This window comes from Corythoichthys intestinalis, chromosome 16 (assembly GCF_030265065.1).
Source record: "Corythoichthys intestinalis isolate RoL2023-P3 chromosome 16, ASM3026506v1, whole genome shotgun sequence".
In the NCBI taxonomy this organism is placed as follows: domain Eukaryota; kingdom Metazoa; phylum Chordata; class Actinopteri; order Syngnathiformes; family Syngnathidae; genus Corythoichthys; species Corythoichthys intestinalis.
In genome coordinates this window covers 52,308,252-52,321,457 of record NC_080410.1, presented here as the reverse complement: position 1 = coordinate 52,321,457, position 13,206 = coordinate 52,308,252, and the positions used below count along the sequence as shown (strand labels likewise).

General features: G+C 40.8%; 2 protein-coding genes across 6 annotated transcripts in view; both read right to left on the bottom strand.

Annotated features, from left to right (window-relative positions):
- The window catches only part of znf652 (zinc finger protein 652), a 43,566-nt gene extending 40,076 nt beyond the window's left edge, over positions 1 to 3,490 (bottom strand). The window contains exon 1 of one of the 4 annotated variants that reach the window (XM_057861441.1): positions 3,275 to 3,490. The gene's annotated coding sequence lies outside the window, so the exon portion shown is untranslated. Of the gene's footprint in view, positions 1 to 958; positions 1,366 to 3,274 lie in introns of those variants that run through there. The other 3 variants (XM_057861437.1, XM_057861438.1, XM_057861440.1) reach the window with 3 other exon arrangements.
- A 1,719-nt stretch (positions 3,491 to 5,209) lies between these two features.
- On the bottom strand, positions 5,210 to 13,015 carry phb (prohibitin). Of its 2 annotated transcripts, none has more exons than XM_057860804.1 (7): positions 12,889 to 13,015; positions 12,352 to 12,455; positions 12,107 to 12,268; positions 9,359 to 9,501; positions 9,165 to 9,281; positions 5,639 to 5,734; positions 5,210 to 5,570 (listed from the first exon to the last, which is right to left on the bottom strand). In XM_057860804.1, the coding sequence occupies exons 2-7, from the start codon at positions 12,434 to 12,436 to the stop codon at positions 5,358 to 5,360; spliced, it is 816 nt and encodes a 271-aa protein (XP_057716787.1). In that variant the 5' UTR covers positions 12,437 to 12,455; positions 12,889 to 13,015; the 3' UTR covers positions 5,210 to 5,357. The 2 variants fall into 2 exon arrangements, with proteins under 2 accessions (XP_057716787.1, XP_057716788.1); XM_057860805.1 differs by lacking the exon at positions 12,889 to 13,015 and adding an exon at positions 12,565 to 12,765.
- Between the last annotated feature and the right edge of the window lie 191 nt (positions 13,016 to 13,206).

The window sequence follows — 13,206 nt, the reverse complement described above, 5'->3', positions numbered from 1 at the left end:
CAATATGAATGGGAGCCAATGGAGATATTATTATGGGTCCACTAACACTGATTCAAATGACTCCAAAGGGTCCAAAGCAAACTTTTGGGGTGGAATTTTACAATTCGTATTGATTTTTTTCCCCAGTGCGATGGCTAATACTACCTCAAATATTTATCAAATTACCTAATGTCAATATTTGAAAAGCTGTAAAGTAAAAACATTTTTTAGCGTTACAACAAATGAAGAGTTCACTAAACGGTAACGACTGGCCCTGCTCGGTTTTGACATATTTAGGGACCGTGTGGTGAACCGCCAAGCCACATTATTTGGGGAAGTATGACTGCCGTTACCGTGTGTTTTTTCTTCTTCCAATGTTTTATGTTGTTATAACATCCAGTGTGCGCGGAAAGGGTTAAAACAAAGACAGAAAACTGCACCAACGCAGTATAGGCCCCGGTTTACTTGCTCTTTAGCATGCTAAGCTACACCCCACAAACATACCATAGGTATTAACCTGCACACAAGGCGAGCTACGTTGTCTACGTTAGCCGAAAGGTGCAAACCAAACATTGCACTAAAATTCCAACACCGCACTGGACACATCAGAGAAAAGAGCACAGTTTAATGGGGTGTTCCTTACAGAAATAATGCGACACTTTCACTTTTTTCCCCCCAAACGAAATCCGATCAGTGCGACGCTAGTTAGCATTAAGCTAAGAGTACGGTCAGACATTTGGGCAACAGCAACTCAACAAAATTGAAAAGGCAAAAATGTGTCAGCTTTCGTTGGTAAGGGCGGGAATCGTCAATAACGTCAAACATGAATACTACTTTAGCTTGTTTTATGGTCAGGGGTACATGGAAGGGAGAGGCGTTTGCATAGAAAATGCCAAATAATAACAATCCGGGGTGCTGGATTGACTGACATCCCGGGTCGATTCTGTCACAAAGTCGGCCGCTCACCGGAGCTACTCACCGCAGCTTCGGCTACTCACCAGCGCGACGTGAATGCATGTACCTTCCGGCGTATCATATACCAACGGGAAGGGATGAAGTTGCGGTCCGACTACTAGCTAACTGGCTAGCTGCTTGAGTGACTTGTTGGTGGGTAGGTACAAGGCAGGCTTACCTTCGTGCGCCAGAATAGCGAATAGCTCACAATCCAGGTCTCCCGTTCATCTTCTACGGCAGAAAGGAGTCAGTGAATAATTATCCTGTCTGTCCCGAAATGAACCGCGACGCGGGGCTGCTGCAGACGGGTGCCCACCGGCGACCTGAGCCGCCCCGCTACTACACTGCGGTCAAGCCGGGCGCTCTCTCGGTTCTCTCTCTCCGCTTGTCGCCTGACTGCGGCGGGGTATGGGGCGCCGTTTGGAAACTAAAGCAGCACATGCTAAAAATTACGACAACATTTTGTCACATTTAGCGCCACACAGTGTTTAAAATGTGGTGTGAAAATTTTATAGTCACTTTTTCGTTGTTGCACATTTACAGTGTATCACAAAAGTGAGTACACCCCTCGCATTTCTGCAGATATTTAAGTACATCTTTTCATGGGACAACACCGAAAAAATGACACTTTGACAAAATGACACTGACCCAATCAAGAGTAGTCTGTGTGCAGCTTATATAATAGAGTTCATTTATTCTCCCCTTGAAATGACTCAAAATATAGCCATTAACAGGGTTGAAAGTGGGCGGGAACGGCCAGGAACGCAGTTCCGGTATAAGATTCAGGGCTGGAACGCAGTTCCGGTATAAGAATCAGGGCCAGAATGCAGTTCCGGTGTAAGATTCAGGGCCGGAACGTCGTTCCGGTATACGGATACGGTATACGGAGCTTTGATTCCGAAAATAAGATTGCAACTGTCAAAACGCTAAGTAAAAAAAAGTAAAAAATACAAAGCTGCTCCACGTGCATTTCATCTCCAAGAAGAAAACAATCTACAACAATCAGATTTACGTTAATTTGCGAATGCACGCAGCAAAGCAAAACGCCTGGACTCATTTATCCGTTCAATTGGCTGACATACTGACATGTGGTCACCTGAGATAGTTTGCTCTGATTGGTTCAAATGTGCATGTTTTCTGAAAAAGCAAAAAAAAAAAAAAAAAAAAAAGGCAATGCGACCGAAAATGGATCAAATCTTTAAGACCAAGGAAAGAGTTAAGGTGGCTTATTTATCATATTTAGTTTTATTTACTCTGACAGGGAGCTTCAGAACATCTTAGCTGTTAATGTGCACTTTGGACTGATATATGTTCATTTATGTTAGGCTACTTATTCGTTTCCTTTTAATTTAAAAAAGTCAATGTTTGCGCGATCTTCAAAATATATTCCATTTCACTCTGCATAATATAAGTCATTTGTACTTATTTTTCTGAATGAATGTTACTTATATCTTTATTATTAAAAAAAAAACAACAAAAAGTAAATGTTTACATTATCTTCAATTTTAATATACATCCTATGTTCTTAAGTAGTTAAAACTGAGATTTGGCATTTAGTATGTGAGGAAATGAGGGAAAATAACAATTAGGAGATGGGAGGTTGGGGTTCAGTTTTTGTATGTGGTATAGAAATAACTGACCAAAAAGAGTTTTGCCGGAGCAACAGGCCAGTACTCTGGCATCAGCTAGCCCTACCCCGGAGCAAAAGGCGGAAACTGCGACATCAGCTCGCTTACAGGAAGATTCAGAAGGAGAGGAGAGTGCACTGAGCAGAGAAGAATGCGGGACATCCAGCAACAGGTCAGGGATGGGATGCACAACTGTTTGTACAGTAGCGTAGTTCAAGGTGAAGCAGACTTACTACCCCTGGCTGTGCGGAGTATAGCCTAAATAATTGCAAATTGTTATCATAACATTTATACCATGGATATTATCTGAAATTGGTAAATGGTGTTATACTTATATAGCGCTTTTCCACCTTTCAAGGCGCTCAAAGCGCTTTACACTATCTCACTATTCACCTACTGGTGAAGCAGCACCAGGAGCAACATGGGGTTCAGTATCTTGCTCAAGGATACTTAGGCAAGTTCATCAGGGCGAAGAATCGAACCCACAACCTCTGGGTTGGGGGACAACTACTCTACCACTGAGCAGTGTTGTTAATAACGGCGTTACAATATAACGGCGTTACTAACGGCGTTATTTTTTTCAGTAATGAGTAATCTAATTAATTACTTTTCTCATCTTGGCAACGCCGTTACCGTTACTGAGGCGGGAAAGGCGTGCGTTACTATGCGTTACTAAGTTGGTTAAATAAAAAAAGTCAGAGAAACGGACTCACGGGGACGAGAGCAGAGCAGGAGTGGGGAAGACGCCGTTGCAACCGCGATGCTAGATGGCTCCAATAATACCTGACTGCAGCCATAGCCAACAAACTACGCCCACATGACACGGTAGATATCATATTATAGAACTAGATGCAAATGACAGACACTGCTGCATTGCCAACATGTTTTAAGGACTACATGCGTTTGTAAACAGCCGCCATCTTAAAGCAGTAGACCTCTCAGGAAGGCCCTGATGTAGAGATCCTTCCTAGCGAACCTAAGTAATTTTTTAAAATCTAAAATGCTCCTAAATCGTCAAAATCTTAACTTAAATCTATCTTTAAATGATGAAACAGTTTTAAAACTTACACATGTTTAAAGTAGACAGAAGGGAACTAATGCAATAACGGGAGAAATTTTAACAACTTTAACGATGATTCACAACTTTAAATGACTTCCACACATAGCAAAGGTTACTAGCTAGTTATCGCAATACCCTTGTGTCTAGTTAAGTGGAGGGTAAAGAATTGGGCTTGGGCCAATTGTCCCCCAAACCCTTTAAGCTTCACATTGTGTGTCCTGTTTTTTTTTTTTTTTTTTTTTTTTTGAGAAAAAAAAAATATCACTAGTTACTTTGCCAAGTAACTAATTACTCTTACATTCAGGTAACTGAGTTACTAACGCAATTACTTTTTGGGAGAAGTAATTTGTAACTGTAATTAATTACTTTTTTAAAGTAAAATTAACAACACTGCCACTGAGCCACGCCACCCCAAGGCTTGTAAGTCCCACAGCATGGCAAATGGGCATGTTGTTTTCAGCACAATTTTCTGCGTAAGTTCCGGGACCTGTGCCCGTCACGTCATGCCTGCGCTGTCATATGTACTTTTCGTTCTGGCACCTTATGATTTATAAATTAAGCACTGGTAGCCAGCATTCTCAATTGCTGTTGGATCAGTCCCTAAGTGGGATCTTTTTCTTGGAGGAGGAGTGGTCTCCTCCTCCATTTGTGATATCATTTGACTTTCCCATTGCTCATCATTTTAAATTGTTCACACTGCAGAGGAGTGGTCTCACAATATGTACGAAGCGATTTTGATTCATATATGCTCATACATAATGATTTCTTGTATATAAAAGGTAGTGTTGTTAAAAAAAAAAATTCATTTTGTTTGTAAAAAGCAACAAAAATCAGTAATATCTCTTCGTATTGTACGTCGAAAGAACAATGTTTTCAATAAAAAGTCAATTTAAAAGAAATATATGAAAACCTATCAATGTTTGGGTGTTTATTAGTTTTTTTCATCAGTGTGGTTTTGACAAAGATCAGATCACATTTGATGGTGATTTTATGCAGAAATGTGACAAACTCCAAAAGGTTCGAGTACGTTTTCATACCACTGTAAAAAAAAAAAAAAAAAAAAAAATCCCTAAATTCATGAAATCCTGTTAATGGTAATCTTAATTTTTCACTTAAAACAAACATTGCTGAGATAACAATTCTGAGTTGCCAATTGTGAGAAAAAAAAGCAAAATTGTACACAATATGGATAGTTTTTCATTTTTGTATTTCAAATAATTAGATATTTAGGATACCTGACTTTTGTGATGATGGTACCAACAGCACTCACTTTTTCTGATTTTTTTCCCTCCTTTCATCATTATTCTTTTAAATGTTGGTTCAACTCCCAACTTGTTCCAATTGATTTCCCGGAACAGTTTTTATACAGAAACTTTTATGTAATTGCCTAAAATCTCATGTTAAACAGGTATTTTCCAAATTGACATTTTATCCCAAATTGTACCCCCCCCCCAAAAAAAAAATCCTCCAATTTTTCTTGATTTTTTTCTTCCTTTTTCAATGTGCAAGGCTTCTCTAAAATTTGTTTCTAACAAGAAAAATGACATATAAAGGACATTTTTGGATGAGTGATGCCAATACAAGGAGGTAGAAAGACAGACTTTATTGTTGTCGAGGAATATGGTGTTTTACATGTTCACATCCACACGCTAAGACATGCGTCGCCGTAGAGTCGAGTCTTAAGCAATTGGCTCACGCGATTGACTGAATATAGTTCTGTACGCAGATACAGATCATCACTGGGGCAGTTGGAGCAAAGTGCCCTGCCCCGACGGCAGGTACGTGACGTTCCGCGAGCGGGAAAGCTGTAAGGCCACGTCCTCGGCCGCCTCCAGTTTCCGCAGCTCCACCAGACCGTCGCCGGCTTCCATGAGGGAGTTGGCGATGAGAAGGGCAGCCTGGGAGTCGCCCTCAGCTGAGATGACGGCGGCTTGCTTCAATTGTTCCGCCTAAAAAAAAATAAATGTACGAATGATGCCTCTGTGCGCTCGTCACAGCAAACAGTGAGAGAAATGACCTTCTCCACAACGAATCTGGCCCTCTCGGCCTCCTGTTGGGCCACCTGCTTCATTTCTACGGCCTCTGTGAACTCCTTGCCGAACGTCAAGTGTGTCTAAAAAAATATGGAAAACTGGTTACTTGAGAAAACAGTTGCACAAGCTAAGTTCAACTGTGGTCCATAGAAAATGTATCTTCATTGGTGCCGATTTATGAATCACCTGGACCAGGGAGTCTGCAACCCTTAACCCTAGCAAAAGTATGGAATTATAAAATAATGAAATATATAATAATATATAATATAAAAATAATGAATTAGTTGAAACGTGCAACTCTTTAGCATTCAGAAACACTAAAAGAAACCATTTTCAGTCAATCAATTTCTTTATTTTCGATGTACATTGTTGAAAACAGCCAACAATTGCATCTCCGATGTAACTAGCATAAAAAAAAAAAAGACTAATTCACTGTTTCCACTCAAAAAACTTTTAGATCTTATAAAAATATATTTATTATATATATATATTTCTTACCTAAAAATGCCATTACGCTTGATAACACACATCGCTTGAAAGCTACGTGTTTTCCCACGTGTTTCAATTGAATTACTATTTGTGTCAAGCTATTTTTAAGTTCTAGTTAAGTTTTAAGTTGGTCTAAACCAGGGGTCACGAATTAAAAATCCTCTGGGTCCGAAATTAAAAAATTACAACCATCTCGGGTCCGGAAATATTTTTAATGCTTCTTTTTTTTTTTTAACAAAAAATACAAACGTATCTTTACGTGGCCGTGCTGATAATTACAACATTCAAAAATGTAAATATAAAAAATAGATTTATAGTAAGTAATAAATAATATTTAATAATAATTAATTAGTAATAAATAATAAAGCAATCATATTGAGCCCTTAATTCCGCTATTTTTTGAGAACGGATGGCAGAGTTCATAGGGAAACTTTGCGAAAAAGCTACGTGCTTCGTCTCATAGTGCCTTTTCAAATTGCTGCTTTTTACAAGCGCTACCGTTGTTCGTCCATTCCTTACTACGCGGCGAAACATTACACAACGCTCAGCGCGCTTGCGCAAGCATCCAAACGCATGCGCACATCGGTCAGAAGCGGCGAGTACTCACATTTCGTTTTTTAGAACCTTTTCATTGCCTCAAAAATACTTTTTGCATGTACTACCCTCTCATACTTTTAACCATTGTGTTTTTATGTGTTAGCTTTGAAGCAGTTGACCACATTAGTCACGTATCGTATTTAAACTGTCCTTATTTGGTATAACTGCATTTAAGTATTTTCTTAAGGTATTTTTAGTACGTTCTGCCTGTATACATCCAAACAAAACAAGTTTAGCGCGCATAGCAGTACTTTGAGTGTCAAATTCGAGTAATGTGGGACGTTTTGCCAATGTAGCAGATTTTGGCAGAACAGTCTCTGAACAGATGAGGCATGTGCTGCCGCCAGGTAAAATGGACAAAAATCAGTTGGTCTACTCCTCCTTAAACACTGTTTTCCGCATCAACCTTGCGTTGTTTTGAGCACGCCATTTGCCGTACCTTTTCGCCTTTTCTCCAACTTCATTCGGCTCAGTTTTTGGCTGTTACTCCGCGGAGTCTGGAAAGCGAGTGTAAGACATGCTATTCTAAAAAATAACTTTCAAATGCTTCACTCTCATTGGCTGCCTCACGCGCGTCACCACTAAGGTTGTTGTTTGTTGCTACTCTCCGCTCTGTAAACCCGCAGAAAAAAAAATATTTTTGTTGTTGCAACGTGTATTAGTCCGGACAGCTTGAGATCCGGTCCAGACGCCTTCGGGGTCCGGAACTGAACAGAGGTCTGCGGTTCCGTGACCTCTGGTCTAACCTGTAAATCCTGATAGGATTTTGAGTTTTTGCAGTGTTCAAAATAAATGTATGATACAGGCTGTATTGGACCACATAAGAGACCAGTGCTACTTGCTCTTTTATCCAGCAATGACTACTGAGCTAAAATTGATATTTAGCATTATTAAGTTTTATTTTATACCCTCATCACTCCACAGCGCTATGTTATGTTAACGTTAGCCACGCATCGACAGTGGTCATAATTAATAGAAACCTAGCCCTCCGCAGGGCTAACGTTACGTGAGCGAGTGACAGTAACGTTAATCTTATTTATTAGTGCTTAGCGCTCTTTATTAGCGCTCTACTGCTTTAAGATGGCGGCTGTTTACCAACGCCGCTGAATGTCATTTCGCATCTAGTTCAACATACATGTGATCTCTATGAGACGCATCAGACGCTACCTGCTACCACAGTAGCATCATGCGGGCTAGTTTTTAGCAACGTCAGCGTTGTTTGTAGCGGCTGCTGGCTCCAGTAAGTTTTTTTTATTTATTTATTGCTTCTTCCTCTATGCACGTGACACCAGTGCGTTGTCCCGCATTAAAAGTAGTCCGAGCAAAACGTGATGCTTAGAGCTGTCAAAATGAAACAATTACCGTACTCCGGGTGAATAAAATTACTCGGATCAGTTTTTAAACTCGAGTTACTCGAGTATTCGTTTCAGCTCTACTTCATTCTGAGGAAAAAAATATGGAATCATGAGAAACAAACAAAGAAATAACAAAACATTTCTAGTATTTAGTAGCACCACCTCTGGCTTTTATGACAGCTTGGAGTCTCTGAGTCATGGACTTGATGAGTATTCTTCATCAATTTGGTGCCAACTCTCTTTGATTGCAGTTGCCAGATTATCCTTGCACGTCGACAATTTTTTTCCATTTCCCCCACAGGTTTTCAATAGGGTTGAGATCTGGGCTATTTGCAGGCCATGACATTGACTGGAGGAAGGAATGCTTTAACAGTTTTAGCTCTGTGGCATGATGCGTTGTCATCTTGGAAAATGACATTTTAAATTGAAGGGATACGAAAGCTGTCTAAAATTTCAATGTAAACTTGTGCATTTCTTGAAGATTGAACCACAGTGCCTTTTCCTGACATGCAGCCCCATATCATCAAGGACTGAGGGAATTTTGATGTTTTCTTCAGGCAGTCATCTTTGTAAATCTCACTGGAACAGCACCAAACCAAAGTTCCAGCATCATCACCTTGAATCTGCATTGGACAAGGACGAGTTTGTTCTACATGATAAAATGTCTGGGTGAGTGCTCGTCCGAGACTGGCGATTCCATACTTTTTGCTAGGGGTTGTATGTAAAGTCACGGCTGTGACTCGAATGGTGTACGCGCAAGTCTTTGTGACTGTGAATGGAGCAAAAAATTGTAGGTACACCTTCCGAGTGGCGACTGTGACTTTACAGAGCTGGAGAATTTGTGACCTGCGTTAGTGTTCTGTAGCAAACACACAAAACACTGAGCCAGAGTTGATCTACCTATTCAAAAAAGTTCTTTGCCAAGTCTAGCAAGTGCCAGAAAAGTTTCATCACGTTTATTTAATATTATAAAACCGAGCCGCATCGGAGGGTTCAAAGAGCCGCGCGCGATTCTGGAACCCTGACCTGAAGGGTGGGTTTATTGCGTGTTGTGATAATGTCTTCATACCAGTGAAACGTCATCTAAGATGAGTCCGAATGTGGACGCTCTTTCTGTAAGGTCCTCGCTGACCTGGCGAGAGACGAGCTCTCTCTGCGTAATGAGTTCACCGGCGTCAAACCGAGCCTTAAAAAGAACAGGCAGTCATTTAGAAACTGAAGACTCATTTCAGGAAAGAACCAACAAGTCAATTTGTGACGTACCACTACGGCCTTCAGGACCTCCGTGGTGATGGACGGCAGCACCCTTTCATCGTAGTCCTCGCCAATGCTGGTGAAGATGCGTGGGAGCTGCGCGCTCACCGGCCGGAAGAGGATACGCAATGTGATATTGACGTTCTGCAGATCTGCGGGAGGAAAGTATCTCATGTTAACTAGTGTTGCACCGATACCATTTTTTGACCCCGATACCTGGCTGTGCAGTATCGGCCGATACCAATACCATACCGTTTATATATATATATATATATATATATATTTTTTCCTCCCCCAAAGAGCTACATAATTGGATGTGAAATCATTGCTATCAAGGCTTTGTCAGGCTGTTGCTTACCTTTGCAAAATAGGAAAAGACTAGTACAAAGTATAATACTAGCCCAACAGTAAGAAAGTAAAAATAAGTTCATAATAATAAACTCTGAATGAACTGAGTAAACTTTTTTAAACCTCTCAAAGGCCAAACAGTGCAACTTTCATGAAATTGTCACATTCTGCTGCTGGTTAGATTGTGTTTTGTTGCTGGGCTGTTAGTGGGGGCATTCCTGACGTCGCACCTGAATCCAATGCAGGCTCATCAACGCAGCATTTAAGCACGGGTGAGCGCAGAGAAGGCTGCCGAGATATTTGCTTTGCTGATCGCCATTTGACATCTCGCACTATAGTCTCGCTACATTTGCTTGTTACACCCCTGCATTGGTTTTTTTCTGTTAGTGTGCTGCACTCGTTTGTAACCTCTACCCTGTGCAGGTATTTGAGTGTTTTTATTTTGACTTTTTGGCTCGCTGCCTATCGTCTTAGTAAACCTTCGAGTTTGTAGTATTGAGCTCCGTCAACCTGCTGTCACAGACTTCTTTTGTTATTTCTACTATCCCGCGATCGCGTGTTATTTTTTTGTTTGCATTCATTTAACCCTTGTACGTATCCCCCGCTTGTTGTCCAATTTGAGGTCCAACCTTGTTTCCGCATTTGCGGACGCTAACAATTATAAGTAATAATAAATGACCACAGCATCCCGTGTCTCTATTAGCCTCCTTTTTTCAGGGGGTGGGGGGTCCCTTATTTCTATTTCTGAAAGGTGGCAACCCTACTTTGGAAACAGTTCCCAAATTACTGCAGCATTTCTTTAAGTATAAGACAAAGTAAAGTTGACGTAGTGAACTGACCAGAGATTGTTGCACCGGTCCAGCGCCCTTCCTGTGGATAGCAGTCCTGCTTTTGCAGGCTCAAACTCGTTTTGTTCGTTCACGCTTCGTCTTCAAATGTTTTATCATGTTCGAGGTATTGAAACTGGCCGATTTAACTCCACATCTCGAAACTTTCAGGTCGCAAATCTTGCATGCAGCCATTGATTTTAATTAACGGGATTTCTATTTTGAAATATTTCCCGACCGCCGCCATGTTGGCGCCGCCAAGCGGCCTTGTCATTGGTCAGGAGTGGCTATTGGCCCGTTCTCATTGGTCTGGAGCAGGCCAATGGCGATAGCTGCTTGGTGTTCACGTGTCATCACACAACACGGGGACAGAGTGTAGTGAGCGCCAGGAGGAGAAAAAAAAAAAAAAAGACTGCGGTCAAATGTTATAATAATGGACCGGTAAATGGTATCGGCGCCGTCTTCGTTGGTACTCGCCGATACCGATACCACCATTTCGGGCCGGATCGGCGCCCCCTGCCGATACTAGTATTGGTATCGGTGCATCTTTAATGTTAACCTAAGGCATCTAAGGCTAGGTTCAGACCACAGGTCTTAATGCACCCATTTTTTGTGTTTTTCCCCCGACCCAAGGGTGTAACGGTACATGTATTTGTATTGAACCGTTTCGGTACGTGGTGTAGCGGACAGCGGGAAGCCAAATCAATTAAAACGTCACTTAAAGACATTAGACCCCAAACTCATTGAAAAGCCGTTTGATTGTTTTTCAGCAAAAACGTGCCGAATATTGCCAACAACTGTCCCGCTTTGTCAGTGTTCTATCAGTAAACCAGTGATCACTGTTTGAAATGTTCAGTGCTAAATAACCCCACGATATTCCTAAGAAGTAATAAAAACTGCCCCACTGTCCAATGACAATGTCATTTTTGTTTTTTCGGTCTAATTGTTTGGCATATTGTCATCCAGAGTTAATATTGCTCATCAATTTGTATTATTTATTGATTTTATTACATTTCATTTTTCAGTATCAAATAGTCAAAAACACCTTGAGTGTATTTTTACAGATTGGATGAGACTTTTTTTTTCAGGCAAATTGATGCACTTAGTCTTTTATTTTACAAACAAAACAATGCCAATAAAGTTATACTTTACTGTAAGTTGAGCTATGTTACTTTTTTTTTTCTTTAATAGAAAAAAAAGCACACAATGTTTGACAGAGGTGTACTTATTATAATTTTATAGACAAATTATACTATTTACAGTGGTGGCCGAGAGTTGGGGGGCGAAACATTTACTTCTTCCTGGGGGGGGGGGGGGGGTAACAGAAAATAACTGAGAAGCACTGAGCTAGCCTAAGTATCGTTATGTTTGGTGTTTCTGCTACATTCATTTAGGAGTGACCTTCAAATGGACTTTTTCATCTTTATTTCATCTAGGTTTTTAAATCTCGTGGACGTATGGCAAAAAACTGCTTTTGGCTATAGCAGAGGGCAGTTGGTGTAATGTTGCATTTAATATATGCATATTTATTCATGAAATGAATAAATGTACAAATTACACTGGGGTCGAGTTAACAACGTACCTTTGCTTCCCGTGATGACGGGGACGTTTCGGGGACGGGATCGACAGTCAAAAATGATTGGCTTCTGCACCCACGGGATGAGAAAATGAGTGCCCTCGCCGACCACAGACTCCTGCACACCTCGGAACCTGTCGAATATCACTGCCTGGTGCCCTGCATCAACTGTCCCAAAAAGAAGGCATGCGTTATCGCCCAGAATTCATCCAAATAAAATTTAACTTTGTCTAAAAGCACAAAGAACTCACCATTGAAAAGAGCTGAGTTCACAACACTCCCACCTATGGCCAGGGCCAGCCCCAGCTTACCAATAGACTCAAACAGCTTGGCCATTGTGGAAAATCTAATTCGACTGCAAAAGAAAACCAGTAAAAAGTTAGTATAACAGCACATTTAGTCAATTCGAGGACACGGTGAAAGATTGTTGACTTTGGCCTGGTGTGGCTGGAAGTGTCACTCACCATGGCTAGCTTTTACTCATTAGCTAGCGTGTAACACGGTTAGCAAGTACGGGGAAAATACGGGATCGAAAATGTATACAATTTTACAAATACGTATCACTCAAAACTCGAAAGCTAACAAAATGCCATTAAATGAAGCAATCGACAAAAAGACCAGGGAGCTTTTCTCTTTGGCTCTCCAAGAGGTTCGCCAACTAAAAACGCAGGAATAATATTAATTACGCAGCACACATTTAAAGACTCTCAAGAGCTCGAAGGACAATTATTGTCATGGCAAAATAAAAGGCTTCCCGTCTCTTTCATGGAGCATGTGTCACCACTCACCTGGGTTTTGCTCAGGCTTCTGTGACCTCCACCGGACGCGACGTGCAGCACATGAATTAGCCGGATCAGTGCGCATGCGTGTAGGATGAAGTAACGTGACAGCTGATTGGCTAAATGACTTCCTCTACGGTTTGTGTTACATTTCTTTTATTTAAAAAAACATATTTTTTAAAATTTTTAATTAAAAAGGAATTGTTATATAAAAACAAGACTCTTGAATTTTGGTGAAATTTTAAAAATATACAATACAAACCGTACCATCTTCCAATAATTCTGTTTGTGTAACCTCAGACTATTCCCGCTATAACTTCAGCCAGA

Coding starts and splice junctions, on each gene's coding strand:
- phb (XM_057860804.1), bottom strand. CDS start 12,436: ATGGCCAAGCTGTTTGAGTCTATTGGTAAGCTGGGGCTGGCCCTGGCC. Junction 9,282..9,358: donor AGGTCCTGAAGGCCGTAGTG/GTACGTCACAAA, acceptor GTTCTTTTTAAG/GCTCGGTTTGACGCCGGTGA. Junction 5,571..5,638: donor CCAGATTCGTTGTGGAGAAG/GTCATTTCTCTC, acceptor ATTTTTTTTTAG/GCGGAACAATTGAAGCAAGC.